Genomic DNA, 16,800 nt, shown 5'->3' with positions numbered 1-16,800 from the left:
TTCTTTGCTCCTCCCTCCCCTCTGGAGTTTAAGGGGGAGAATCTCATTTTCTTCTCCCAGGGGCCCATTCCTTGCAAGTCACTGTAGCTTTCTTTCCTCTCTGTGATCAGGAGAGCTGGATGGAGGTGTCAAGGCGGTAATTGTAGAAGCTGACTGACGCTTCTTCCTGCAGTTAAGGAAGAGCGACTTTGGATATGAAGCTACATCGCTCATCCCCGCTGTTTTTGAACCTGACCCACCGACCCCACCCCCCCAACCCCGTATGGGTTACTTTGCATAAAATCACTCAATCCTTTCAGAGAGCCAACCCAGCGACTTTCATCCAGTTTTCTTATAAGAACCTAGGTTGTTTGTTTAGGCTTTTTCCCCTCTTTCTTTAACTGTTTGAGAACACATCTGAAATCCACAGTTGTGGATGTCAAGGCTCAGTGGGTGTAAATGCACACAAAGCTTTTGGAATAACACACATGGGACAAGTCACAGTGATTGCCTCTGGGGAGGGGTTAGGCGTTTGAGCTGGCCAGTGTACTGCTGTGAAATCGGCCGTGGCCGCGAAGGCTTGGGGTTCTTTGGCTGATCCAGTGCAGTCTCACTTCACTCCATCAGACCCTAAAAAACAGATACAGAAGGAAGGGGATGCCCCTTAATCCACTGTCTCATTAGCATGCCAGGTCCCCAGTGATCTTTTTCTTAGGCTTATGGGAGCTTGGGGGACATGGAGAGAGGGTTTTCCAGGATGAGGTACTCAGATAGGGACCAAGGTGAGACGTCACTGGGAAATTGCTGGGTGCCGTCAAAGCAAAGTCCTCACTGGCCACCGCGGGAGGAATAGCTTGAGTGGAGACGGTGGAGGCTGGGAGCCTATGCAGCCTCTGGATCCTACAACAAGGCCCTTCACAGTGGTCTTTTGCCAGGTTCTCCCCACCCCCAGCTCTTCCCAAGTGCATGCCCTCCCCCTTCTTGGGCACATTCCCCAGGATCACACCCAGCTTCCTGCCAGTCCCCTCTAATATCTGCTTCTCTTCCCTTCTTCCTGGAACCTCCTTTGAAGTCTGTGAGTAATCCTTCCTTTCCCCAGAGGCAAGGGCTTCCCTCTGTTTGTTCTTTCATTGTAGGCCACAATGGCCCATTACACCTTGATCCTCAACCAACCAAAGACCATCTCGCTTCTTCCAGGGCATGCAACTGTTTTCAGAAGGCAGAGATAAGTAACAAAAGCAAAAACAAAGCAAAAAAGTAAAAAAAGCAAAAACAGTTAAAGTTTCATATTAAAATGCTCTGGCCATTGATAGCCTACCTAGAAGTTTTAAATCCAGGTAGACTAGGTTTGCCTTTCGTTCCAGCCACAGTGTGCAGCTTTCTGGAGCAGGCTTTGCAGCCCCACCTCTAGGACTTTGCATATACTATTCCCTCTGCCTGGAGCGCACTTCCCTTCACTGCTTCTTCACTTTTTTGACCCCTGTCTTTTTACAGCGTTCCCCTTGGGCATCTCTTCATCCTGTAAGAGCTTAATTCTCTAACACACGTGCCAAACTTTCATTCAACTCATGAATGAGGTGTGATAAATTGTTACAGTAAGGTCTCCAATTTATCCACGCCTCCCTGTATCTATACCTTCCCACCCTGTGACATCCTTTGACCAATGACACAATAACAAAGGAGGAATAAGCAGAAACTCGAAAAGTACTTGCATATTGGTGCTTGCCCTCACTTGCTGCTCTTGGAATCCAGCAACCATTATATAAAAAGCTCGGGCTAGCCTGCTGGATGATGGGAGACACAGTTCCAATTGTCCCTCTTGCTCTGGTCATTAGCTGGCCAATCCCCTGACACGTAAGCAAGGATGTTTTAGATCACTCAGGTGCCAGGTGTCCTGCCAGCTAACTACAGGTGCATAATCATGTCCAGTAGGGTCTACTCATGCCATCCCAGACCAGAAGAACTTCCCAGCCAACATGAAGAATCAGGAGCTGAATAAATGGCTCTTGTTTGAAGCCATTCAGTTTGGGGTTTTGTTACACAGCTGAAGCTACCTGATACATGAGGGCATCGACAGAAAGAAAAATAGCTGGTTGACTAAAGATATGAAAAATTGGGATTTATGCAGTCAGTGGAAAAAAGAATGCTGAGATAAAAGTACCAATTCACCTTTTACAGTTCAGTGTAAAACTGGTTAATATCCAACAGGGCAATAAAAAGTCACCCATTGCGTTATCTTCCATCAAAGACTCAGAGATGATAGTGTTTAGGAAGTGAAAGAAAAAGTTTACTTTCAAAGATGTCAGAGAATGAGGCTTCAGAAGGGCTGGCTTGCCAAATATAAAACACAATGAGCATTTAAAGAAAAAAGCTGCAAAATCACCAAGGTTATCAAGTTTAAATTAGCCTTTTCATGGTGAAAAACACCAGTTTTCTCAGATCATTATCATAATCCTAAAGGTCATGGCATATCTTCAGATACCAGCATAGTAAAAATCAAGGGTACGTGGATATTGTTAGGGAGATATTGCAGGTTTATGGGAAATAGCCAAGGTTTCACAATGTAGGGGACCAGAGCTAGGCAAGGTGATCCTGTTCTTTTCCCTTTATTTTCCTTCCTAGCTGTGGTATATAAAGAACTTAATCATACTGGAATTAGAAAGTATTAGTGTCAGTTTTTATTTCTATACTTATTTACTGGACAGAAAAAAAAAATCTCTCTTGACCTGTTTTATATGAGTTAACTTCTAATTTTATGCCCGAGCTCTAATCAAGAATTTGTCAAGATACGTTCCCATAGAGGTCAGGTGACCCTCCAGTGGGCTTCTTAGAAAATGCTCCAGCATAGCTTTAAATGGCCACACAGTCATCTTTTTGTCTTATTTGCAAGTCATGGATAATTTTCCCAAACAAGTTAGCTGCCCCTTCTTTGTGCTGTCTCAACATCTGAACCCACTTATCACAGTCTGTTGTCATAAATGCCCGCTTGTGAGGTCTCTTCTAGACTCTGGCCTCCTTGAGGGTGGGGACGTTCCTCAGGCTTAGTACAGGGCCTTGTATAAACATTGTTGAATGACTGGATCAGCAGATTGCTACCTCATAGAACCAAGGACAGTGTTTCCCGTACTCGGTGCCAGAATTTCCAGGGGTGCTTTGCTAAGCAGCTTCCCAGCCGATGCCGGTAAAGTGATGGGCTGGAGCTGCCTGGTCCTGGCTGGAAGACTGCATGTCTCTTCACAGCTCTGGTTCAGTGACATCACATTAGTAGTCTGAGACTGGGCACGGTGGGAGCATTTTACACCATGGAAATTGGCAAATGCTGCAAGATGAGGGTTTTGGTTTATGAGAGCCAGTTTACCAGCAGGACACTATGCTGCTTCATCTCTGGTCCAAGGACTAATGTTTGAGAATTATTGACCTAGGATGGGGTCAGCCTGCTGCAGCCTGGGGGCTAAATCCAGCCTGCTGCCTGCTTTTGTACTGCCTGTGGCCAGGACAGTTTTTATGTTTTTAGAGGGTTTGTTGAAGAGGAAAGAGGAGAAGGAGGAGAATAAGAGGAGGAGGAGGAGGAGGATGGAGAGGAGGAGAAGGAGGAGGGGGAGGGGGAGGGGGAGGGGAGGAGGAGGAGGGGGAGGGGGGGAGGGGGGGGGGGGGGAGGGGGGGGAGGGGGAGGAGGAAGAGGAGGGGGGGGGGAGGGGGGGAAGGGGAAAATGAGATAATACCTGGCCTGCAAAGCCTAGAATGTTTTGTTGTTGTTGGTTTTTTTGTTGCGATAGCAGGCCTCTCACTGTCGCAGCCTCTCCCGTTGCGGAGCACAGGCTCCGGACACGCACGCTCAGCAGCCATGGCTCATGGGCCCAGCCGCTCCGCAGCATGTGGGATCTTCCCGGACCAGGGCGCGAACCCGCGTCCCCTGCATCGGCAGGCGGACTCTCAACCACTGTGCCACCAGGGAAGCCCCATGTTCCTTTTTTTGCTGCGTAGTATTTCACTGTGTGGATGTACCACAGTTTGTTTATTGAATCACTACTTAAAGGACATTTGGGTGGCTTCCAGTTTGGGGCAGTTATGAGTAGAGCTGCTATAAAGATTTATGGTTTTGTGTGAACATAACTTTCCACTTTTGTTGAGGAAAATATTCAGGAGTGGGATTCATGGGTCATCTGGTAAGTGTGTGTTTAACTTTATAAGAAGTTGTGAAACATAGAAAACGAACTTATGGTTACCAAAAGGGAAGGGGAGTGGCGAGGATAAATTAGGAGTATAGAGTTAACATAATACACACTACTGTATATAAAATAGACAATCAACAAGGATTTACTGTATGACATAGGGAACAATATTCAATATCTTGTAATAACCTATAATGGAAAATAGCCTGAAATGTATATATAACTGAATTACTTTGCTGTACCTGAAACTAACGTAATACTGTAAATCGACTATATTTCAATTTAAAAAAGAAAGAAGTTGTCAAACTGTTTTTCAGAGTGGCTTGGACTACTTTCCATTTCCACCAGCAATGAATGAGCATTCTAGCTGCTCAACACCCTTGCTAGCACTTGGTACTGTCAGTATTTTTCATTTTAGTCATTCTAATAAGTATGTCGTGGTGTCTTGGGGTGGCTTTAATTTGCGTTTTTCTCAGGCTTATTGATGTTGAACATATTTACTCTCATGTGGTGAACTTTGGTGAAGTGTCTGTTGCACTCTTTTGCCCATTTTCAAATTGGGTTATTTTCTTCTTACTGAATTTTGAGAATTCTGTATATATTAAATTCTTTATATACTCTGGATACAAGAATTTTGTTGGGTATGTGATTTGAAAATCTTTTTTCCCAGACTGTAGTTTCTCTTTTCATTTGTTTAACAGTATCTTTTGCAGTTTTCGCTGCCAAAAAACCAACCAAACAAAAACCTTTTCTGGTTTTTAATTTTGATGAAGTCCAACTTATAAATCTTTAAGAATGAATCATTCTTTTGCTGCCAGGTCTAAGTACTTTTTGTCTAACCTGCCTTACATTCCTGGGATAAACTCTACTTGGTCGTGGTATATTGTTCTTATATATTGCTGGATTCAACTTGCTTATATTTTATTGAGGATTTTTACATCTATGCTCATGAGAGCTATTCTTTATTTTCAAATATAAGCATTTAAAGCTATTAATTTCCCTCTAATCCTTACTTCAGCCATATTGCACAAATAGGTTGTATTTGTTGTTCACTTCAAAATATTTTCTAATTTTCCTTGAGACTTCGTGTTTGGTCCGTGAATTATTTAGCAGTGTACTGTTTGATTTCCAAGTGTTTGGAGATTTTTCTCAGCATGTTTCTCCTTGGGTTTGTCCTGTATGGGACTCTCTGTGCTTCCTAGACTTGAGTATTTCCTTTCCCATGTTAGGGACGTTTTCAGCTATTATCTCTTCAAATATTTTCTCAGGCCCTTTCTCTCTCTCTCTTCTCCTTCTGGGTGGAAATTTTTTTTTAGTATGTTTTAAGCTATCTAGCTTCATTTATTTATTTTAATTAATTATTTTTGCCTGCGTTGGGTCTTTGTTGCTGTGTGTGGGCTTTCTCTAGTTGCGGCAAGCAGGGGCTACTCTTCGTTGCGGTGCGTGGGCTTCTCATTGTGGTGACTTCTCTTGTTGCGGAGTACGGGCTCTAGGCACACGGGCTTCAGTCGTTGTGGCACATGGGCTCAATAGTTGTGGCTTGCAGGCTCAGTAGTTGTGGTGCACGGGCTTAGTTGCTCCGCAGCATGTGGGATCTCCCTGGACCGGGGCTCGAACCTTTGTCCCTTGCATTGGCAGGCGGATTCTTAACCACTGCACCTCCAGGGTGGTCCCCTGGGTGGAAATTTTTCTTTCTATTATTGATTTCAATTTTAATTACATTATAATCAGAGAACATATATCGTATGATTTCAATTCATTTAAATTTAAGATTTGTTCAATGACCCAGCATATGGTCTGTCATAGACATTTTTGTGAATGTTCCATGTGCACTTGAAAGGAATGTATATTCTGCTGCTGTTGACTGGAATGTCTTATAAAGGTCAGTTAGAGTCCATTGTTTTATGGTTTATCAGTTCTGATAGGACCGAAGAACCATATAGTTTATAGTTGAAACCTTGTTGGTTTTCTCTCTGCTAGTTCTATCAAATATTGAGCGAGGAGCTGAAGTCTCCTAACAAATTGTGAATTAGTCTATTTCTATTTCTCCTTTCAGTTCCGTAAGTTTTTGTGTCTGTTATTAGGTGTATATCCGTTAAATGGTTGTTCTGCCTTCTGGTGAATTGACCCTCTTATAATTATGTAACGTCCCTCTTTATCCCTGGTAATTTTCTTTGCTCTGAAGTCTGCTTTGTCTGTTATTAATATAGACACTCCAACTTTCTTTTGGTTAGTTTGCATGATATATCTTTTTCCATTTATTTACTTTTAACATACGAATATTTATTTTTTAAAATTAAAAAATTTATTTTTTTTTTTTTGCGGTACGCGGGCCTCTCACTGCTATGGCCTCTCCCGTTGCGGAGCACAGGCTCCGGATGCGCAGGCTCAGCGGCCATGGCTCACGGGCCCAGCCGCTCCACAGCATGTGGGATCTTCCTAGACCAGGGCACGAACCCGTGTCCCCTGCATCGGCAGGCGGACTCTCAACCACTGTGCCACCAGGGAAGCCCGACATACCAATATTATCTTTAAAGTGAGTTTCTTGTAGGCAACTTATAATAATTTTAAAAAATCCATTGGCACAGTCTCTTTTAATCTGTGTCTTGGATTTAGGGCTACCATTTTATTATTTGTTTCTCTTTGTTCTCTTTTATTTTTTGTCTTCTCAGTTTACTTAGAATCAGTATTGCACCACTTCCAGTAGAATGTAGACACCATCTCACAACTAGGTACCTTTGCCCTTTCCCCTTATATTGTAGTCACCTTACGTCTTACACCTACGGACATTAAACATGCCATCAAGAACTTGAGTTATTTTGGAATTAATCTTGGTTACTCAGCTCTGTTGGTTTGTTGTCACACTGCTCTGAGACCTGACCAAACATGTGGCTATAAACATGAAACATGGAATGTGGTGAACATGTTTTTTAAATAAAGGAAAACCGTTTCTAGGACAGATTTTTATAGATCCACCCAAAGTGGGTGTGGGCAACAGAATACTATCATTCTGTAAGGGTTTTGAACATTTATATGCAGAAATGGGGAGACTTGGAGAAGCAGGGTGAAAGGAGTCACTTTGGCTGGAATATAGGTTAGAAGAGTGAGAACATAAGCTATCCAGGGAGGCTGCGGAGACAAATAAACAGAGGATGGGTTGGCAGATGGTTGGTGGTTTAAGAGACATGGACCTCTTAATTCCTCTGTTTCGACACTCAGAGAAGCTGGAGCAGAAAGAGTTTTGATTGATAGGGATTGAATCCCAGCTCAGCCACTTAGGAGCCATTGACCCTGGGACAATTACTTCTCCTCTTCCAGCCTCAGTTTCTTTATAAGGTAGCTGTGGAGAGTACATGAGTTTATGTACGTAAAGGAACCCACCCAGTGACACATATGAGAAACGTTGTAACTGGTGGTGATTATTATTGCCACCCAGGCCTTCCTGTGTGTAGTCCGTGCTCTCGTAGACATGTCAAAGCAGCTTATTTAATTAAAAAAAAAATTGACCTGAGGTTTGCCCTGAGAAACTTTCCCTTCCTGGTGGTTCTCAACCCTGGCCACACATTAGAGTCATCTGGATACTTTAGAATATGTGTGGGCCCCCTCCGTCAGACGTTCTGATTGAATTGGTCTAGGGAGTGATAGATAGATAGATAGATAGATGATAGATAGATAGATAGATAGATAGATATAGATAGAGAGATAGAGAGATAAAGATAGAGATACATAGATAGATTAGATAGATACATACATACATAATAGATACATAGATACATAGATAGATAGATAGATAGAGAGATAGATAGAAGATAGAACCACCGAGAATTGTTCAAGTAAGAATTATTTTGGTGGCAGGGAATGCAAATGTGCTAATGGAGGTGGAAGTGTCCAGTAACTGAAACATCCATATCCCCAGGTCTGTGTTAGTGTATTCTGTCCTCTCACAGCTGTGCAAAGAAATTCCCCACATATCTTTCTATTGAGGTAATTCTAAAACATACATAAAATAGAGGTAATTGTATGAATGAACCTCCATCAGTCAGCTCTAACGATTATCAGCGTTTCATCAATTTTGTTTCATCTTTCCTGCTCCCCACCCCATTTTCTGTGTTGGATCATTTTAAACAAATCCCAAATATCATGTTCATTTTCATTGGCTTTTTTTTAAAACCTCCCCAAGTGATCCTAATGTCGGCTGGGATTTGAAATGCATGAGACAAATCTTCTTAAAGTCACGGGCAAATGCTTAATTAGGAGACCAAATCCTTAACAGTGTTTCAAATAAAGCCTCGGAATCCATCTGACATAGATGTAATGTATGTGCAATTTCTTTGTGTATAGAGTAATTATGAATTAATGGTAAGTAGCTCGTGTAAATAGGTAATTAGCATTATGCAGCTAAAATGAGTTTTCATAAATTTTTCTCCCTGTCTTAGTTCTCCAAAATCTATAAACAACACTAATGTAGTTTAATTTTCATGTCATACCCATAATCACAAAAACACAGCATTAACACTCTTTAATGAAATTCAAAGATCTATGGATCTTTCTCCCCAGGAGTCAGTGTGCAGCATCCGTGGACCTGCCTGGGACCCAGAGGTCTGGCACTTTCTGTTCAAACTCCTCCTGCCTCCCGCTACTGCTACAACCTAATGTTTCAGGTAAGACCCTCTAGTGGCTCCAGATTTGCCAGGCTCTGACTTGAAATCATTTGCAATGCAGTAGTAGGCTGTGAACAAGTGATATTAGATTGATCTCTGCTCTCAGTGGAAAAACAGCTAGAAATCAATGGAAAAACAAATGGTCTTTTGATGGGAAAAAGAGAAAGAAGAAGAATTTAGAATGTTTATCATTCATTCTTTCAGTGAGTACTTATTGAGTATCTACTACGTGCCAACCATTGTGCTAGGTGTTTGGAATATATCAAAGAACCAGATGGACAGAGATCCCTGCCATCACGGGGCGCACCAAAGGAGTTGTACTGCGTCTCCTCAGAAACAGCCCCACAGTCTGTTTTGCCCTCATGTCAATTTTGTTATCCGTGCAGTCAGCTGTGGCCATCATGCCCCCGTGGCAGTCCCCTTGTTCTAGGAGGCTGGGACTACAGAAAGCAGCTACAGCAAGGGGAAGTGGTATATTTCCCATACATTTCCCAAGCTGGACTGAGCCTTTGGGCAGATAAATTTGACCTTTTGGCAGAGAGGATGAAGAAATGAATGCCAAAAGTACGGACTAACCCCAGGGCTCAGTCATCTGATGGCAGACCCAAGGAGAAGGACTCAGGACAAACATCAGTGGGTGTGGTACCTGCCTGTATATGCAGGAAAGCATTGTGGTCAGCTGGTAATATCTGCTATGGAATCTGGAATGGCGAGTAAGATAAGCAGCTACTCTCTTAATCCCTGTGCTAAATTTTGAAATCCCTCTCTCCCTGTCCAATTCCCTTCACTCCCGCCCCACCTCCAGGGAACTATTTTCTGTTCCTCTAGCTTAGTTTTCATTTTCTTGAGTTTTATATAGAGGGAAACATACAATATGTGCTCTTTTACATCAGGCTTCTTTTTTTTATATATAATTATTTATTTATTACTTGGTTGCACCAGGTCTTAGTTCCAGCAGGTGGGCTTCTTAGTTGCAGCTTGCGGGCTACTTAGTTGCAGCTCGCAGGCTCCTTAGTTGTGGCTCACCAGCTCCTTAGTTGCAGCACACAGGCTCCTTAGTTGTGGCATGCGAACTCTTAGTTGCGGCATGCATGTGGGATGTAGTTGCCTGACCAGGGATCAAACCTGGGCCTTCTGCATCGGGAATGTAGAGTCTTATCCACTGGGCCACCAGGGAAGTCCCTACATCAGGCTTCTTTCCCTCAGCATTATCTAGAGATTCATCCTTGTCATTGGCTTTATCAGTAATTCATTACTGAAGAATGGATAAAGAAGATGTGGTACATATATACAATGGAATATTACTGAGCCATAAAAAGGAACGAAATTGGGTCATTTGTAGAGATGTGGATGGACCTAGAGCTTGTCATACAGAGTGAAGTAAGCCTGAAAGAGAAAAACAAATATTGTATATTAATGCATATATGTGGAATATAGAAAAATGGTACAGATGAACCCATTTGCAGGGTAGGAATAGAGATGTAGACGTAGAGAACAGACATGTAGACACAGTGGGGGAAGGGGAGCGTGGGACGAATTTGGAGATTAGGATTGACATATATACACTACCATGCGTAAAATAGATAGCTAGAGGGAACGTGCTATAGAGCACAGGACGCTCAGCTCAGTGCTCTGTGACGACCTAGATGAGTGGGATGGGGGGATGGGGTGGGAAGGAGGTCCAAGAGGGAGGGGATATAAGTGTACGTATAGCTGATTCACTTCACTGTATAACAGAAACTAGCACAACACTGTAAAGCAATTATACTCCAATAAAAAATAATTCGTTACTGCTGAGCAGTACTAGTCCCCTGTATGGATATGCAGCAGTTTGTGTATCTACTCACCTGTTGAAAGATTGATGGATATTCAGTTGTTTCCAATTTTAGCATGGAATTTTTTTTCTTCTTTAATAAATGTATTTATTTTATTTTATTTATTTTATTTTTGGCTGCGTTGGGTCTTTGTTTCTGCGCGCGGGCGTTTCTCTGGTTGCCGCGAGCAGGGGCTACTCTTCATTGCAGTGCGTGGGCTTCTCATTGCGGTGGCTTCTCTTGTTGCGGAGCATGGGCTCTAAGTGCGCGGGCTTCAGTAGTTGTGGCTTGTGGCCTCTAGAGCACAGGCTCAGTAGTTGTGGTGCGCGGGCTTAGTTGCTCCGCGGCATGTGGGATCTTCCTGGACCAGGGCTTGAACCCGTGTCCCCTGCATTGGCAGGCGCATTCTTAATCACTGTGCCACCAGGGAATCCCCAGTTGTTTCCAATTTTGACTATTACAAATAAAGCTGCTATAAACATCTGTGTACAAATCTTTGTACAGATGTATACATTCTTTCCCTTGGGTAAATACCTAGGACTAGAATGACTGGATCATATGACATTTTACATTCCCATCAGCAATGCATGAGAGTTACAGTTACGCCACATCCTTGCCAGCATTTGGTGAGGTCAGTCTTTTAAATTTTAGCTACCTGAATATGTGCGTAGGGATATTTCACTGTGGGTTTAATTTGCCTGTTAATGGATAATGATGTTGAACATTTTTCATGTGCTTATTTGCCTTCCTCTTTGGCTATTACTGTATGTATCTCACTTGATGGTTACAAGAGCCCATTTTACAGATGAAATTGGAGTCTCCAAGGGAGGTTTAGTGACAAAGTCATTTGGCCAGCAAGTTGCAGAGTTAAAACTAGAACCCAGGTCTGACTTCTTCTAGTCCAAAGCTGTCTTTACCTCAGCTGAAGGTAGAGACAGGTGGAGGGTCACCAGCAAGGGGAGAGGGACCACAGGTGAGTGTGAGTGTTAGTGTGAGTGTGTGTGTGTTTGCAATAATGAGGGGAAACTTTGCATTACACTTTGCATGAGGGTCAAATCAGCTATTAACTTTCTACTTTGGGGGGTTTACCATCAAACTGTGGTGTTTTATATTATGCTCACTCCTAGACTACCCTCCAAATTAAAGCTCCATTGCTGGAGTACCATTTGTGGCTGTCTCTTATGTGACTCTTACCCCACCTCCAAGATTCAGGGCATTGGAAGTGTGTGTGGTAGTAGTGGGCGGGGGGGTAGGACTCTGAATTTCTCATCTGGTTGCCTTTCTGCTTCCCTCACTTCCACCCCCTCCCATCTGCTCTCATCCAGCACATTCAAAAAACTCTTCAAGTGTAAAGCTATTTATAACACAGAGCTGGATCTGTCTGTGGATGAGGTAAGTAACAAGCACACAGCCTCAGGCCACTCCACTAGCTTGTTTGGTTCAGGTTGGAAGCATGTAACTGCCCGTTCCAAGCAATCCTCCTCTTCATTTACCCTTTCTTGCTTTCACACTTTAAATTCCATCTCTAGACCTTCTCTGAGTTCTCTTTGTAAGCTTATTGGTTTATGGGGAAACAGGGTTGTTTCTTTTTTTTTTTTTTTTTTCTGTTCAGTACCAGACCTACCAAACTCATTTATAAAGTTATATATGAAGACCCTCACCCAGTCAAGTAGGCCAAGAGGGATTTAGGATGAAGGACAGTGGAAATATTATAGATTATAGTATTAAGTAGTATAGATTTCATGCAGAACGACATTGATTAGTAAGCTTGTTATTAATCGGGGCTCTTTCCAGTCTGAATCGCTTGTGGCACAGGGCGTGGGGTGTGTGAGTTGTAGGTGTCCATCCCTCGTGGTGGCTCGTCTTAGTTCGCCCGCGTAATTGACCCCTGACAACTGGCTCATATAAACTGTAGGTGATAAGAATGATGAGTGAGTTTCCTGTCAGGAACCCGCTTCACTGGGTTGGTGGTGGCGCCTGTGGCCCTGGGTGGAGGCCACGGCGGGCCCAGTGGCCCAGTCACAAGAGCCTTGAGTGACGCCTTCTGTGGGCTTTGGAGGCGCGATGGTGGGATGTGGTCCATGTGGCAGGCTGGCCATCACTATTTCAGGGTCAGCTTCCCACACTTCAGCCCATGTGTGTGCTGGGCTGCTGCAGACAGGCCGAGAAGAAGGACACATGTGGAGGGAACAAAGCCTCAGCCAAGCCTCCCCAGCACGGGATCAAGTTTGTTCATACTTTTCCGAAGCCCTTATGTCTGTTCCCCAGCGCACGTCTCAAACAATCCTCTGGAGTGTATACTGCTGGCAGTGACATTCCCGTTTTACAGGAGAGGTACAGAATAGTTCCCTTGAACGCAGTCTGGTCCACCTGGCTTGCTGACCAGGTGCTCATCCTTGAGACGGTCCTTGTTTCACTGCCAGTCCTTTGTCCTCACCTAGAGAGGAAGGATGGGATGGCAGAAAGAGCAGTAAGTAGGTCGGGAGTCAGAAAACGCGTGTTCAGGCTCTGTCAATAACAGGTGGTGTGGCCTTGGCTGAGTCACTCAGCATGCTGGGGCCTCAGCTTTCTCAGATGGAAACACGGAGCCTGGACAAGAGTGGTGCTTCCTGATGTGCAGTTGGGATGTCTGGACGCGGCTGGGCTTGCCCGGTTGTCTGCCGGGTGAACTGGCAGACGTCCACCCAGGATTGGCCGAGGAGCCTCAAGGGAAAGAACTACTACCAGCAGTGAGAATTCCTTCCCATCTGGGCTGCTTGGCCCTCTGGGGTCCGTGTCCTTGTGTCGGGAAGAGCAAACCCACAGGTAAAACGACGCCAATTGTATTTGAAGATTTGGGAACATCTTTAAAGTAGTGAACAAGCACAAATGTATTGTGGAATAAAATGGCAACATTCATACAGATTTTAAAGATAGAAAGAAGTTGTCGAGAAACTTCTTGTTTGGGGCAGGGCTCTCCTAGCTCCTTCCCCAGTCCTGTTCCTTCTCTCCTCTGCCTTGAGATGCCTTGGTTGACAGGTGTCCTGAGCAATGAGAGGCAGGCCCACCCAGCCAAAGCAGTAGCAAAGCCTTAGTCACTGGAGGGGAAGAGGGATCCAGCTCCACTCTCCCACGCATTTGTGTCTGGACAGGGGCTCCGTAGGCAGAAATGGCAGCAATCATTTCTCTAGCACCTAGAATCGCACTGTGGACCGTGCCCCTCCCCCCTCCCCGCCCCGTTAGCCTGGCATCTTTTGGGGGCGCCGGTGTGTTTAATGGTGGAGACTGAAAACCAACTCCTGTGTTTGCAGGAGGAAGAGGTGGGGTCTGGTAAGGGGGGCAGGGCAGGAGGGGGGCCCGCGAGCCTCACTGGGTTAGGACTGGCCTTGTTGGTGCGTCTGTGAGATGCCCTTTGGAGAAACCCAGAGCCAGAGGGAGGGTAGAGTTCCTGGAAGGGGCCAAGCCCTGAGCGGGTTGGGTGCAGGGACAGCGGCAGGAGCCTGTAAACGCTTTGTTTATTGTTTTACCTTTCCTCATACTACCTTTGTTCACCCAGGCAGCTGAGATCTGGAATCTCTGGTTTCATCTGTTCTTCCCCAGACGCCCAGGGGTTCATGGTAGTTGTAATGTATTGTTTTAAATGTTTCAAAAACTCTAATGGAAACCATAATACATCTGTTTTCTACTTTTTGCATACCCAGTTATGGATGTGGTTGATTAATAAATCACGGGGAACTGAATTAATTATTCCTTAATGATTAGTCTCTTTGGCAGACAACATATTTCAAGACAATATGGGAGAAATGGGAGAAAAATAATAAAGGCGGTCCTTGATGTTAAACTGGTTGGGAAGTAACACGGGACCCAGGGGCGCCTTAGAGTTCTTTTCAGGCCCAAAACCTCCCAGAAAAAGACTGCACAGTCTAGAGCTGCCAGAGGCTGGTGGTACCAGTGGTACAATGAGAGTGATGGAGGAGAAGGAGGATGTTACAGCTGTTTCTTCCCATCTCTGGAGGTCATTAGGCCAAGAGGTGGTGTGTGTGTGAGGGTCACATTAGGACTCTTCCGAGTCACCATGCCCCAGGCAGAAATTCAAAACAACACTGGAATCCAGGATGGAGGGGCAGCATGCCTGCTTAAATAAACAAGAGAACTATTCAGCCCAGTGATTCTCAAGCTGTAGTGCGCATCCCAGTTACTGGGAAGACTTTTAAAAGTCCCAGGTTTTCTGGCTGAGAAGGTCTGGGGTGAGATCCAGAATTTGCAGGTGGAGCCCGGTTCCAGGCGAGGCTGCTGCCACTCCTGGCCCACGAAGCACACCGTGGGACACGCTCTTTCCCCATTTGCTCCCGTCTCAGCTTGTCTCCCATGGCTCTCCTCTCACCTTTCCCCAGCCCAGCCTTCCTTTCATCTCCTTCCACCATCTCACTTCCTCAGTGCCTTCCACCCTTTTTCCCCCAGAGTTTTCTCCTGCCTCTTCTCTCCTTTTTCCTCCAGCAGCTCCAGCCGCTTCCCCCTCTTGACTTTCTTCTGAAACAATGGGAAACTTAAATTTCTTGAAAACTGAAATGCAGAAGAAACAAGGGGAAAAAACCAGCCCCTGGCCGGCAAGGGACACTAGTGGCAGGTGATTCGGGACAGTACGGGCTGGCCAGGATGCGAGGTCCCTCAGAGCTGATAGAGCCGCCTGGGGCTGGTACAGCCTGGCCAGGACTCCATGTGATGGTGGACAAGGTCTGCTGTCCTTGAACCAGGGAGGGGAGCCGGTGGAGGAGATGGGGTCACCCGGAGGACAACCTCCAAGCACAGGTTTGGCTTCAAAGCTCCTTTCCCGTAGAGGGTCTTAGACTTGAGGGTGCATCAGAATCCCCTCATGGCTTGGTGAACCTGATTGCTGGGCCCCGCCCCCAGAGCCTCTCATTTCAGGTCTGGGATAGGAATCCCCAGCACTGAGGCAGGCAAACTGGGATGAGTTGGTTACCCAACCAGGGCCGGAGCCTTTGCCCTTCTAAGGAAATTCCCCAGTGAGACTGACCTGCTGGTCCCAGGACTGCACCTTGAGAGTCCCTGCTTCATTGTTCCAGGCGACGGCAGAGGCCTAGGGTGGCTGCCTTGGCCTGGACTCTTCAGAAGGAGAGACTCTGGGCAGGGCCTGGAGGCTCTGGTTGGCAGGGTAGATGTGGACTCCGCAAACTTTGGCCCCGGAGTCCCGGGATGATGGGGGTGAGGAAGGCTGGTCAGAAAGATGGGGTCGGGTGAGAGGACATCTGAGCTGAGGCTGTGTGCTGGCGGTATGGTGCCCCGGCGAACAGAATCCAGACTGAAGAGGGCAAGGCCCTGGCTTGGAAGTGAAGCTGGTGGAGAGGAAAACGGCTGCATAGTGGCCGGGGTGGGGAGGGGTTGCTATTGCAGAAGCAGTCGGCTTGGGGAAGGAGAGGCAGGAAGGAAGGACGTGGAGATCCTTGCCAACAGGATGCCTGGATGTGGAAGCAGCGTCTAGGTGTTGCCCTGTGAAATACAGAGGCTGTGTGTAGATTGTGTCTTTGCACGCTGACTCGGGGCATTTGGGGGCACGCAGCCCAGCACGGCATGGGCATTGCAGAGGTGGAGCGTGGTGGGAATCTGTACGTCCCCTCCCCCTCCCTTTCCCGAGAGGGACCAGCTCCAAGTGCTGAAGGATCTCCCCATCGGGGCAGCCTTTGGGATCCAGGAGGAGTGAGGCCAGAGGTGAATCTGTGCTGAGTGAAGGAATGAAGGAAGAGAGGAGGCTGTGTGGTGGTGGGAAGGCAGACACAGCTACCCCAGACTTGCCACGCTTAGCCGTCAGAGTGAGAAGTACATGCACTTCTCACCCAGGGACACCTGCCACTCCCAGGCTGGTTTGCGGTTTCTAGCTGTCTGCACCTTTCACCTAAGCGTCCCCGACAAGGAGTGATTTACTGTTACCTGCCTTTTCCCAGCCGGCCCCTCACCCCCTTGTGTGTCTGCCCTGGCAAGAAACTTTGGGGGTCTTGGAAGAGCCAGTTCAACTCGCCAGCAAGTCCAGTCAGCTATCAGCACCTCCTGTGTCACTTTTCTGCCAGATATCATTGTGTCTACCAGGAACCAGCACAACCCAAGTCTGTGCTGGGTGTGTCCAAGTGACAGCGTATGGACCCGGATATCATACAGTTTCACCCCAGACTGGCCTAATCC

At 45.9% G+C, this 16,800-nt stretch overlaps 1 protein-coding gene across 5 annotated transcripts in view; it reads left to right on the top strand.

Moving 5' to 3' along the window:
• ADPRM (ADP-ribose/CDP-alcohol diphosphatase, manganese dependent) overlaps positions 1–16,800 on the top strand; it is a 382,718-nt gene that overhangs the window by 65,857 nt on the left and 300,061 nt on the right. For all 5 annotated transcript variants that reach the window (XR_003791851.1, XR_003791849.1, XR_003791850.1 and 2 more), the window contains exon 3: positions 8,709–8,812. Coding sequence is in view for 1 of the 5 variants with exons in the window: in XM_029210971.1 (XP_029066804.1) it covers positions 8,709–8,812 (104 nt within the window). In the remaining 4 variants the exon portion in view is untranslated. The remainder of the gene's footprint in view (positions 1–8,708; positions 8,813–16,800) is intronic.

This window comes from Monodon monoceros, unplaced genomic scaffold, assembly GCF_005190385.1.
Source record: "Monodon monoceros isolate NGI ecotype Baffin Bay Population unplaced genomic scaffold, NGI_Narwhal_1 Super_Scaffold_9, whole genome shotgun sequence".
Classification (NCBI taxonomy): domain Eukaryota; kingdom Metazoa; phylum Chordata; class Mammalia; order Artiodactyla; family Monodontidae; genus Monodon; species Monodon monoceros.
The sequence above is the reverse complement of the archived record's forward strand: the minus strand, read 5'-3'. Positions and strand labels throughout refer to the sequence as shown.